The sequence below is a fragment of the Trachypithecus francoisi genome, unplaced genomic scaffold (assembly GCF_009764315.1).
Source record: "Trachypithecus francoisi isolate TF-2019V2 unplaced genomic scaffold, Tfra_2.0 Contig01579, whole genome shotgun sequence".
NCBI lineage: Eukaryota > Metazoa > Chordata > Mammalia > Primates > Cercopithecidae > Trachypithecus > Trachypithecus francoisi.
The window spans coordinates 36,111,837-36,123,976 of record NW_022681442.1 but is presented as its reverse complement, the minus strand read 5'-3'; the positions used below and the strand labels follow the sequence as shown (position 1 = coordinate 36,123,976).

At 37.5% G+C, this 12,140-nt stretch overlaps 1 protein-coding gene across 7 annotated transcripts in view; it reads right to left on the bottom strand.

The window, feature by feature from the left end:
* TCTN3 (tectonic family member 3) overlaps positions 1-12,140 on the bottom strand; it is a 30,157-nt gene that overhangs the window by 8,275 nt on the left and 9,742 nt on the right. For 5 of the 7 annotated variants that reach the window (XM_033187703.1, XM_033187718.1, XM_033187747.1 and 2 more), the window contains 4 exons: positions 11,291-11,398; positions 10,873-10,967; positions 10,418-10,571; positions 8,246-8,383 (listed from right to left, as the gene is read on the bottom strand). In XM_033187703.1, the coding sequence (XP_033043594.1) occupies positions 8,246-8,383; positions 10,418-10,571; positions 10,873-10,967; positions 11,291-11,398 (495 nt within the window). The remainder of the gene's footprint in view (positions 1-8,245; positions 8,384-10,417; positions 10,572-10,872; positions 10,968-11,290; positions 11,399-12,140) is intronic. The other 2 variants (XM_033187713.1, XM_033187728.1) reach the window with 1 other exon arrangement.

The window sequence follows — 12,140 nt, the reverse complement described above, 5'->3', positions numbered from 1 at the left end:
TGAATGTTTCTGACATTCATCTATGTTGTTTTGTTTATCAGTAATTCATTCTGTTTTACTGCTAAGTAGTATTCCATTGTGTGAATGCATTGTAATTTGCCCATTCTCCTCAAGATGGATATTCGGGTTGTTTCCAGTTTGGAGTGATTATGAATAGGGCTGTTATAAACTTTCTTGAACAAGCCTTTTTTGGGGCATATGTTTTAATGTTTCTTGGGTAAACACCTAGGAGTAAAATTGCGGATTCATACGGAAGATGCATTTGTAAAAGTTTAGACCAATTTTCATTTCTACTAGCAATGTATGAGAATTCCAGTTATTCTACGTTCTTGGAACATGATTGTCAGTCTTTTTTGTTTTAGCCATTCTTGTGGGCATGAAGTAGTAGTGCACGGTTTTAATTTGCATATCTCTAACGATTAATGATGTTGAATACCTTTCTATGTGTATTGATCAATTGTTTATCTCCATTTGTGAAGTATCTGTTCAAATCTTTTTTTAATTTGTTTTTATTTTTAAGATGGAGTCTTGCTCTGTCACCCAGGCTGGAGCGCAGTGGCGTGATCTCGACTCACTGCAATCTCTGCCTCCTGGGTTCAAGCAATTCTCATGACTCAGCCTCCAAAGTAGCTGGGACTACAGGCATGCGTCACCATGCCCGGCGAATTTTTGTGTTTTTAGTAGAGATGGGGTTTCACCATGTTGGCCAGGCTGGTGTCAAACTCCTGACCTCAAGTGATCTGCCCACCTCAGCTTCTCAAAGTGCTGGGATTACAGGTGTAAGCCACAGCACCATGCTCAAGTATCTGCTCAAATCTTTTGCCCATTTTTAGTTTGTCATTGTATTATTTATTTGTAAAAGGTCTTCTTATATTCTAGATATGAGTCTTGTCAGATAAACTATTGAGAATTTTTTTCTCCCAAACTAGCCTGTTTTCTCATTTTCATAGTGGTATCTTTTCGTGAGCAGAGATTTTTAATTTTGCTAAAATCCAATGTATCAATGTCTTAAAGTTTATGGTCAATGATTTCAAGAAACAAAAGAAATCTTTGATTTCTTTAAACCTGTACAGATAGTCTCCTATGTTTCTTTTAGAAGCTTTATAATTCTGGATTTTATGTGTTGGTCTATGATCCAGACATAAGCACTTTATGTATGGACTGAGATACAAGTTAGCATTCATTTTCCCCATGTGTTTACCCAGTAGTTCCAGTTTCATCCAGTTGTTCCAGCACCAACTTTTAAAAAATTTCAATAGTTTTTAAGGTACAGATGGGTTTTGGTTACAGGGATGAGCTCTTTAATAGTGAATTCTGAGATTTTAGCAGCACCAACTGTTAAAAAAAGAAACTATGTTTTTTTTTTTTTTTTTTTTTTTCAGGGCAGGTGGCTCATGCCTGTAATCCCAGAACTTTGAGAGGCTAAGGTTGGAGGAACACTTGAGACCAGGAGTTTGAGACCATGCTGGGCAACACAGTGAGACTTCATCTCAACAAAAAAATTAAATAGTTGGGCATGGTGGCATGTGCCTATAGTCCTTGCTACCTCGAGAGGCTGAGGTAGGAAGATCACTTGAGCCCAGGAGTTCAAGGCTGCAGTGAACTATGATGGCACCACTTCACTCCAGCCTGGGCTGTAACACAATAAGACCCTATCTCTAAGAAGTAAATAGATAGATACTTTTTAAAATTATTCCCATTGAATTGATGTGATTTATGAACCTATTTTTGAACTCTCTTCTGTCCCATTGGTCTGTCTGTCTATCGTTATACTGGAGTACCACTCTGTCTAAGATTTAGAGTAAGTCTTTAAATCAAGCACTATAAGTCCTCCAACTTTGTTCTTTTTCAAAAGTGTTTTGGCTATTCTAAGTCCTTAACATTTCCATGTAAATTTTAGAATCAGCTCATCAATTTCTATAAAAATGCCTTGTAGGATTTTATTGGGTCTGCGTTAAATCTATAGATCCATTTGAGGATAGAAATCTTAATGTTAAGTCCTCTTCATGAACCATTTATGTAGATCTCCTTTATCTCAGTAATGTTTTATAGTGAAAAGATCTTGCATCTTTTTGCTAAATTGTTCCTAAGTAATTTTTCCATGGTATTGTAAATGAAACTGAATAAATACATTTTTAAATAACATCTAGTTATTTTTAGAGTTTCCTAGTGACTTGAAGTTAAATTTTGCAAAAGCAGTAAATTATAAAGTTAAAGAATATAGATTAAAAAAAACCATACTTCTACTGCTAAGAATACCATTCATTATTAATATCTATATTTTATCTATACACACAGATATCCATATGTATATTTTTAACCACATGAAATCATACTGTACAGGTTGTTTTGTAATCTGCTTTAAAAAAAATAGTGTCTACCTTTTCATATCAATAACATTTCTTTCTGTCTAAAATATAGTCCATATTCAAGTTGTCCTAACTATCACAAAAGGTGCTTTACATTTATTTGTCCAAATCAGACTCCTATCCAAAAACATAAACTGTATCTGTATATTTTATCTACAAGTCTTTTTTAATTTAACACAATCAGATATGGTGATTTCTCTTATGAACGTTAGACCTTATTTAATAAAGCATATTGCCACTCCAGCCAGAGTGACAGAGCGAGACCCCATCTCTAGAATGAATGAATGAATAAATAAAGTGTGTTATAAACGTCCATGTAAAGGTACTTTTTCTTTAAATATCTCCATTTTTTTTTTCCTTAGGGATAAACATATTTGAGAGAGAAGCCAGTGAAAATCTTTAAATTCCCTAACTTATTTTAAAGATGTCAATGAAGTTATCCAAATTTTCAAATGAGTCATTGAGAATGAATATGTTACAGGATAAAGGTAGTTAAATGTCATGTATCAGGGAGAGATTTCAAGTGGTTATATGTTTTATTTTATTTTACTTGAAACAGGGTCTTGCTCTGTCATCCAGGTTGGAGTTCAGTGGTACGATCTCAGCTCACTGCCACCTCCACCTCTCAGGTTCAAGCAATTCTCCTGCCTCAGCCTCCGGAGTAGCTGGGATTACAGGCATGTGCCACCACGCCCAGCTTATTTTTGTATTTTCAGTAGAGACAGGGTTTTGCCGTTTTGGCCAGGCTGGTCTCAAACTCCTGACCTTAAGTGATCCATCTGCCTCGGCTTCCAAAGTACTGGGATTACAGGTGTGAGCCACCACGTCTGACTGGTTATATATTTTAACATAGGAAACATGAAGCAAACTTTGAAAAGTTCTTTTAAAAAAAAGGTAATAAAATAATTAAAAAATAAACCCCAGCGGAATGAACTAGGTCAGTTTCTTCAATGCTAGCTATTAAGAAACCATAGAAGGAGGCAAAGTACTTCTATAGTCTAATAGTCCATTAAGAGATAAAGGCAAATAGTGGTTTATTGATCCTTGTGAAAGAAAGATTTCAGTAATAGAAACTACTGATAAGTCATGGTTATTAAGTCTACTGGTGGTGCTACAACTGTCCCTTACTGGAAGAGAGGTCAGTTAGTATTTTCCAAGACATTAACAAAACAGAGAAACAGAACCCCTTCTTACTAATCCCGTCACTTCCTAGCCCTTTCTATTGTAGCAATTATTTCTAAAATCTAATGTTGAATTACTCTTAATTATTGTTCCTTATCTTTCCTAATATGTTGCCTGTTTAATTACAAGATTGTGGCAGAGGTTCTTAGCCTGGCTTCAAAAAATCAATAATCCCTGGAACGATATAAGGAATGTTACATGTCTGCATTTTTCTAGTAAGTCAATAGTGTTAAACAGATTCTCTCAATGGGGTCCATAAGATTCAGAACCACTAAGACAGACAGCTAGATTGGCAATTTTTCTAGCACATGTTATTTGATTGTGGTATAAAACACAGCCAACTTTCAATTATAATAAATAAAAGACATTTATTAAATAAAACAGTTATGAAATATAGTCAGAGATGTATCCTCTGAAAGTGTTTTTCAAATTGCAAATTGTGACCCACTAGTGGGTTGTGTCTAGCATTTAAAAAACAAAATAAAACCAGAATACACCAGAATAGAAAATATCTTTTTTTTTTTTTCTGAGAAAAAGTCTTGCTCTGTCGCCCAGGCTGGAGTGCAGTGGTAGGATCTTTGCTCACTGCAACCTCCATCTCACGGGTTTCAGTAATTTCCTGGTAATTTCTGTATTTTTAGTAGAGACAGGGTTTCACCATGTTGGCCAGACTTGGTCTCGAACTCCTGACCTCAAGGGATCCGCCCACCCTGGCCTCCCGAAGTGCTAGGATTACAGGTGTGAGTCACCGCACCCGGCCAGAAAATATCACATTTTCTGTTGTAATACCAAAAATCACAAATTGTGGGTGCACTTGGTATAGTAAGGGCATTGTTTCATAAAACTTTTTTTTTTTTTTTTTTTTTTGAGACGGAGTCTCGCTCTGCCGCCCAGGCTGGAGTGCTGTGGCCGGATCTCAGCTCACTGCAAGCTCCGCCTCCCGGGTTCACGCCATTCTCCTGCCTCAGCCTCCCAAGTAGCTGGGACTACAGGTGCCTGCCACCTCACCCGGCTAATTTTTTTGTATTTTTTAGTAGAGACGGGGTTTCACCGTGTTAGCCAGGATGGTCTCGATCTCCTGACCTCGTGATCCGCCCGTCTTGGCCTCCCAAAGTGCTGGGATTACAGGCTTGAGCCACCGCGCCCAGCCTCATAAAACTTTTATGTCTATTTTATGTACATATGTGTTGTAAACTCGGTCATGATATAAAATATATTTTCTTACCATGGGTGATAGTCAACAAAGGTTGAAAAACATTGCTTTAATAACTGCTTTTCTCTTTTCTGTTTTGCCTCAAAACTTCTTGATATGCCACTTCTATAGAAGCTTGGAACCAAAAAAGTTAATGATGATAAAATTGATAATGATGATATAAAGAGTAATATTTACTGAATATTTACTATGTGCCAGGAACTGTGCTGTTTTACTTTAATGATCTCATTTAATCTGTACAACCCAATGAGTATTATTAATTTCTACTTTATAGAAGAGAAAACAGATTTAGAGAAGTAAAATAACTTGATTTAGACCTAGGTCTCTCTGACTCAAAGCCCATGCTTACCATATAAACTGCAGGCAATGGATCTCCTAGATAACCTAAAGAGTAGATGATTCACTTGGTGATAAACACAAATTAAATACCATAATTTTAGAAAGGTTTACAGCGCTGGTCCTATGATGCTACATTGTCCTTTAAATTCATTTATTGTTTTGGTTTCAATTGATACTGCATATTCCTTAAAACTAGTTGTTTCTTCCTAGAGATATATTTTATTTTTTAATTTAAAAGGTTTATATATAGGCATGACATATGATATGTTTTATTAATTCTCAAATTTAAAGATCCCTTTAGAACCCTAACTAGTATAAAATTATAAGTGGCAGAATGCCATATAAACAAATGCTGTTTACCTCATGGGTTTGTTGTGAGAATTCAACACTTACAAAAAACACTGATAAAAAATACCACTAGCATCTGTCACACAGTAAATGTTCAATAAATGTTTAACTATTATAATAATCATACAAGAAGACAGTGAAGTCTATCCAGTCTTTTTTGTTGTTGTTGTTTGTTTTTGTTTTTTGCTGTATTTTCCCTCTACTTTAATGTTTGTCCTTGGGAATGGTCCAAAAATTTTGCTACTTCACTTTTTATAGAAAGAGGAATTTAAAGTGTTTCTACAGCTATATATTTACAATGAAAAATCACTCAGATAGTTCAGTTCACAATTCAACTGACCATCTAGCAGCTTGAGTTCAAGGTTTATAAACACAGATGCCTACCAGCCTAAGCAGATAACCTGAAAGAGAAGTGGGATGGTGAAGGGTGGGGTGGCTTAGGTTGTATGAATGCAGAACAGAGGACAGTACTCTTTCTAAAAGTGGATATCACCATTTGGCAACTGAAGATTTTATGCCATGCAGGAATGTAATAGGGTTTATACTGTCAGATTTTCAATTGAAGCCAGAAATCAACTGAAGAATTTGGGCAAATTCTTGATTCTTGAATGTTGGCATAAATTTAAATAATAAAATGCTTTGTGGGCCAAACAAAACAAGTCTATAGACTAAATGCAGCATACAGACTGGCAGTTTGCCACTCAGCTTTAGTTTTATGCCATCACTTAGATATTCTAAACTGACCAACACAGCCTAGGTAAGAATATTATAAACTACAAACTTTCAAAGGGTGTCCAGTGGAGTAGGGAGAAGCATCCCAGAAGATATACATTCTGCAAGTGTAACTCCTCCTCTTTTTTCACACTAGCTTTCTTTGGATAAGCTATTGCTATTCTGAGAAAAAAATTTCACAAGAGGCTGGGCATGGTGGCTCATGCCTGTAATCCCAGCACTTTGGGAGGTCGAGTCGGGTGGATCACCTGAGGTCAGGAGTTCGAGACTAGCCTGGCCAACATGGTGAAACTCCGTCCTTACTAAAAATACAAAAAGTTAGCTGGGCGTGGTTGCAGGTGCCTGTAGTCCCAGCTACTTGGGAGGCTGAGGCAGAAGAATCACTTGAACCCAGGAGGTGGAGGCTGAAGTGAGCCGAGATCACACCACTGCACTCCAGAATGGGAAACAAGAGTGAAACTGTCTCAGAAAAAAAAAAAATTTCACAAGACGTCCTAGACACAAGCCTGTGTGGATAGAGAAGTGATTTCAAGTTAAGAACAAATAATCATAAATGCATAAAGAAAAAGTGAGTATGTTTACCTGACTTCAGGAGAAAATTTGCATTCAAGATTGAAGAGGTAAAAAAATTTTCTTTATTATAGAAGGAAATGCTTGCATTTGATAAACTTTTATAAGTATGATACTTATAAGATATATTTTATTATAAGCTTATTATAAGCATTATAACATATAAGTATTTCATAACTCCTTATACTTTTATAGGAGCATAGCATCTTTCATGGGGATGAGCTGGTTAGCCCATAAAGTGAAAAGTTTTACACAAAATTACTTTTGCAAATCCCTCAAATCACACTTAGTAAAGGAACATGGTTTTGTATATACCATACCACTTAATACATTCAAACAATTCCTTTTTACTTAATAATTGGAACAGATAATGTTTCTTCAACTATGCATGAATGAAGCACAGCTAAAATTTTAAACTCTCGCCCACTGAGGCCAGTTAGACTGAATGACTATAGTGTGGTATTGTAGAGGGGACAAACTAACCTGAAAAGCTAACTTCTGCTAAATACTAGAAAAATATATCAGTTGAAATACCCACACAAAAAAGAGGCACTGAGTGACTTCAATGCCTAAAGGAACCAGAGATGTGGAAATATACAGTGAATGGTCCTGTGGGTATCTTTCCAAACAACACAGGAACTAAAAAATATAATTGAATGTTCTCATTAATACAGTTTCTGGTAACCTGAGTGTTGACCCCATTTCTAGGCAAAGAGAAGTAACTTGCCCAACCCTGTTGTGAGGGAGACTCAAAGGTATTTTATTTCTGACCTAAATGTAGTCTCAAGTTTACTGCATTTCTGGGATGTAAGTACAGTGCAATAGGTAAGAATTTCAATCTGTTTGATTTTCATTATAAGTTACTAAATTGGCATGCCAGTTTATATGTGAATAATTTCACTAGGACCTAGTCATTTCTAAGTAAAATGAAAATACCGTGTTTTTAAACTTCTATAGCTAAGGAGTGGTTCAAACACCAAGGCAGATGCTAAAGCTCTCCTAAGGCACATAATAAACAATAGGTATCTGTTGGCTACAGATTAAAAGTGTTCATTTAACGGGGCAGATACAATCAAGAACTGGTGACTATAAACTAGTCACAGTGGTAACTTCAATCACAATCAACAGGCTCAGGGACTCAACTGTGTGGCTGACAGACTGAACAATTATGGAAGGTGTTTTCTGTGGTTGAATCAATCAGAATAGTAATAATGGTGGGATTACTGAAAAAAAATTAACCTGTACTATAATCTGGGGTCAGATTTTTTTTTTTTAAAAAGGATATAAGCTGTATTCACGACAACATGTTAATTTCAGTAATCAGGCAGGGTGCATAGACTTGACAATTAATTATGTCAGCTCACGTTAAACAAACATTGGTTGCTAACATAAATTGACTCTTGGAAGGTAAAAAATGATTTGGTTAACAAATGGCTGATAAAACAATCTAGGCTTTGCAAGGCTTAGTGGTCCTTTATGAGCCATGACTTACCCGTATGGACTGGCACTGGTATAGGAATCGAACTCCTGATACATGAGCTTGCGGGTTAGACAGGAGACCTACATATGCCCACAATACCTGGATCTCCAGGGAAACTGGTATGAGACAGCAAGAAGTACAGCTGATAGCCTGCAGAAGGGTAAAGAAGCATCTGCTTGAATTGCCTGATGGTTGCCTATAGTCAATCACCATGCATTAAGCCGTTGTTTCTCAAGCATTATTCAGTAACAAGGAAGGGCAATATAGCTTAGTGGGAAAACACAAAAGTTCACAATAAGACTATGTTATTATTCCTGATCTTTTTTTTAGACAAAGTCTCACACTGTCGCCCAGCTGGAGTGCAGGGGCACAGTCTCGGCTCACTGCAAACTCTGCCTCCCAGGTTCAAGCGATTCTCCTGCCTCAGCCTCCCGAGTAGCTGGGATTACAGGCATCCACCACTACATCTAATTTTTTTTTTTTTGTATTTTCAGTACTGACAAGGTTTCACCATGTTGGCCAGGCTGGTCTTGAACTCCTCACATTGTGATTTGCCCGCCTCGGCCTTCCAAAGTGCTGGGATTACAGGCGTGAGCCACCATGCCCGACCTTTGATCTTTTTTTTTTTTTGAGATGGAGTCTCGCTCTGTTGCCCAGGCTGGAGTACAGTGGTGTGATTTCAGTTCACTGCAACCTCTGCCTCCTGGATTCAAGCGATTCTCCTGCCTCAGCCTCCCCAGTAGCTGAGATGCCTGCCACTACATCTGGCTAATTTTTGTATTTTTAGTAGAGACAGGGTTTCACCATGTTGATCAGTCTGGTCTCGAACTCCTGACCTCAAGTGATCTGCCCGCCTCAGCCTTCCAAAGTGCTGGGATTACAGGTGTGAGCCACAGCACCTGGCTTCATTGATTAATTTAGATAAGTTACTGAGTAACTGGCTTGAGCAGATCATATGGCTAAAGTAAAGGACTTGAACACAGGAGCAGTGTAAAGTCAAAGATGATACCTAAGGGTTAGATTATGAAGTGCATCCAAGTAGTCTGTTTGGAAGCCATCAGAGAACCTCGAAAGTTTCTAGAATAGAAACATGGTATACCTAATGCAGTACTCCAGGAGGATTAATTGCAAGACGCAGAAAGGCATATCATTCTATATGGTTCTGATTTTTAACCAGATAATGCATTTTCATGCAAATGATTGTAAAAATATAAATTTTTATAATTACAACAGAAAGAGTACAATTTTAACCTCATGAAAGTCTATGCTGATCAAATATTCAAGAATATAAAATATTTGAAATACATGATGAGATTTTTGAACAACAGAAATCTGTAGATTACTTGCTTTCAAATTTTTTTCGAAGTAAGGAAAATACATTAGGTATTTTAAACCTAACCTGAAATAATTACTTCAGGCTGGGAACAGTGGCTTATGCCTGTAATCCCAGCACTTTGGGAGGCCAAAGCAGGAAGATCACTTGAGCCCAGGAGTTTGAGACCAGTCTGAACAACATAGTGAGACCTTGTCTCTACAAAAAAATCAAAAAATTATCTAGGCATGGTGGCATGTGCCCGTGGTGCCAGCTACTTGAGGGACTGAGGTGGGAGGATCTCTTGAGCCCAGAAAGTTGAGACTGCAATGAGCCATGATCATACCACTGCACTCCAGTCTAGGTAATAGAGCAAGATTCTGTCTTAAAAAAAACAAAAAACAAAAAAAAAAATAAAAGGCCAGGCACGGTGGCCCACGCCTGTAATCTCGGCACTTTGGGAGGCCAAGGCAGGCGGATCACAAGGTCAGGAGTTCAAGATCAGCCTGCTGAATATGTTGAAACCTTGTCTCTACTAAAAATACAAAAATCAGCCAGGTGTGGTGGCGGGTGCCTGGTAGTCCCAGTACTGGGGAGGCTGAGTGAGGCAGGAGAATCCCTTGAACCCAGGAGGCAGAGGTTGCAGTGAACTGAGTTCACACAACTGCACTCCAGCCAGGGCAACAGAATGAGACTCCATCTCAAAAAAAAAAAAAAAAAGAAAAGGGCTTTGAGTGGGCATGATTTCTTATACTCTTCCTTCTATGACAAATGCATTATCTATGGAGACAAGGCTGGTTTTAAACTTATTATCCGTGATTTACAAAGGGGTAAAAATGAGTCTTCATCAGAAAGTGTATTTCTCTCCTTACTGAAATGTTGCAGTGCCTGTTGAGGATCCTGGTCCACCCTCCTTTCTGGGCTGGGTCAGCATTACCAAAGATGGCAACATGCTCCGGTCTGGGCCTTCCATGAAGAGTCTGATAAATCTCCTGCTGCAAGTGGCTGCAGTCTGCCTTCTTCAACCTGTAATTAAACACCATGGAGGCCGAAGTCCGACGCTAACATAATAATATACCCATATTAGTACTGTATATTAAACCAAACATTGGAAATAATATTATAAAATAGACCAGAGGGTATAATCCTTAGTAGGTATTAACGACTGCCAGAAAACTCTTAGCAATATTAACACTATTTAGAGTAAAACACTATTCCTGACTTAGCATCTTCTGAAGTCATTAAAAATATAAAAGTTACCATATCAGCATATTCCCTACATATTCCCAGTGAAATTGCAGGAAATGATGTGGAAGCAAAGAACTACCTGAGCTTGCATCCAGATATTGCATTCACTCCAAACTGTACCTCATGTCTGTTAACAGAGCAACTTCCATTACCCTGGCTCTGTAAGAGGGTCATCCAAAGTGGAAAAGTGATGATCAAGGACATCATAACAGAAAAAAAAAGGGGCAGCATTGTAAAATGTATGTTCTCTTTCTCCCTTAATGCTATTTATTTTGTATTACTATCATAATGTGCAAGTCACAAATTTGTTTTTTTCCTCAAAAAATCACAGAGAGACAACTACGATTCCAAAAATGATTAACCATATATTAGTATATAAGTACCTCATTAAAACGAACAAAAAATTTCTCACCTTTGGCTAGTCTAACATAAGTTTGAAAGCCTTCGCTGCTTTTCTCATTATGTTGCAACAGGCCACCCAGCTCTAAAAAGGATACTGAATAACTTACATCACCAGTCAGAGCCAAGAGTGGCTTCCCAACTATATAGCCAGGATTCCCACTTCTAGGACTGGTGATAGAAGCAGCTGTGCTCTGTTGAAAAGCCTGCAGAAAGAGTGAAGAGAAGTCAATTATGGAGGTAAGCATGCTTTCCCACCTCCCACTGCTTGGCTTCACCATATCCTTCCCTAAGGCAAGGCAATGCAGTAAGTGAGCTACTGAAGGAGTAGCTCTGAACGCTCTGGCTTCTTTCCACAGTGTAGCATTTTGCTTCTTTCACTTTTCTTAACTCACTGAAATAAATCCTTCATGATCTGAATATTGAAATTCACAATATGCTGCTTTTACAAAGGATTACAACGAAGAACCTACTAAGGATCCCTTAACCCTGTTTCTCAAAAATTACTAGCAATTTAGCAATAACACAGCCTGGTTAAAATCTGAAGATTTTAAATGTAATTTAAAAAATACAAATTTTAATTAACTATAGATGTTCCGGAGATGAGTTCTGAGAGACACAGCAGTTGGTTGATCACCTGAGGGTAGAGTTGAGAAAATCTATGCTGGGTTCAAAAACAGGAAAGAAGTAGCAGAAAGCCAAATGGCGGTGATTAAGACTGAACACTTAGATTAAGTGGGAAATGAATAAAATGCTGACTGCCCAGAAATATGAGAAAAGCTAGTTAAAGAATTTTTGTAGGTGTTGGCTGAATTTATGATTCAAAATGACTATAAAAAAAGTTTTGATTTGAGATTGAAGTCCTGCTTTGTTAGGGGCCAGATAGAGAATTGGAGAAAATGTTGAGTAAACATTTGTAGAATAACTACACCTTGTAGTAAAACGATG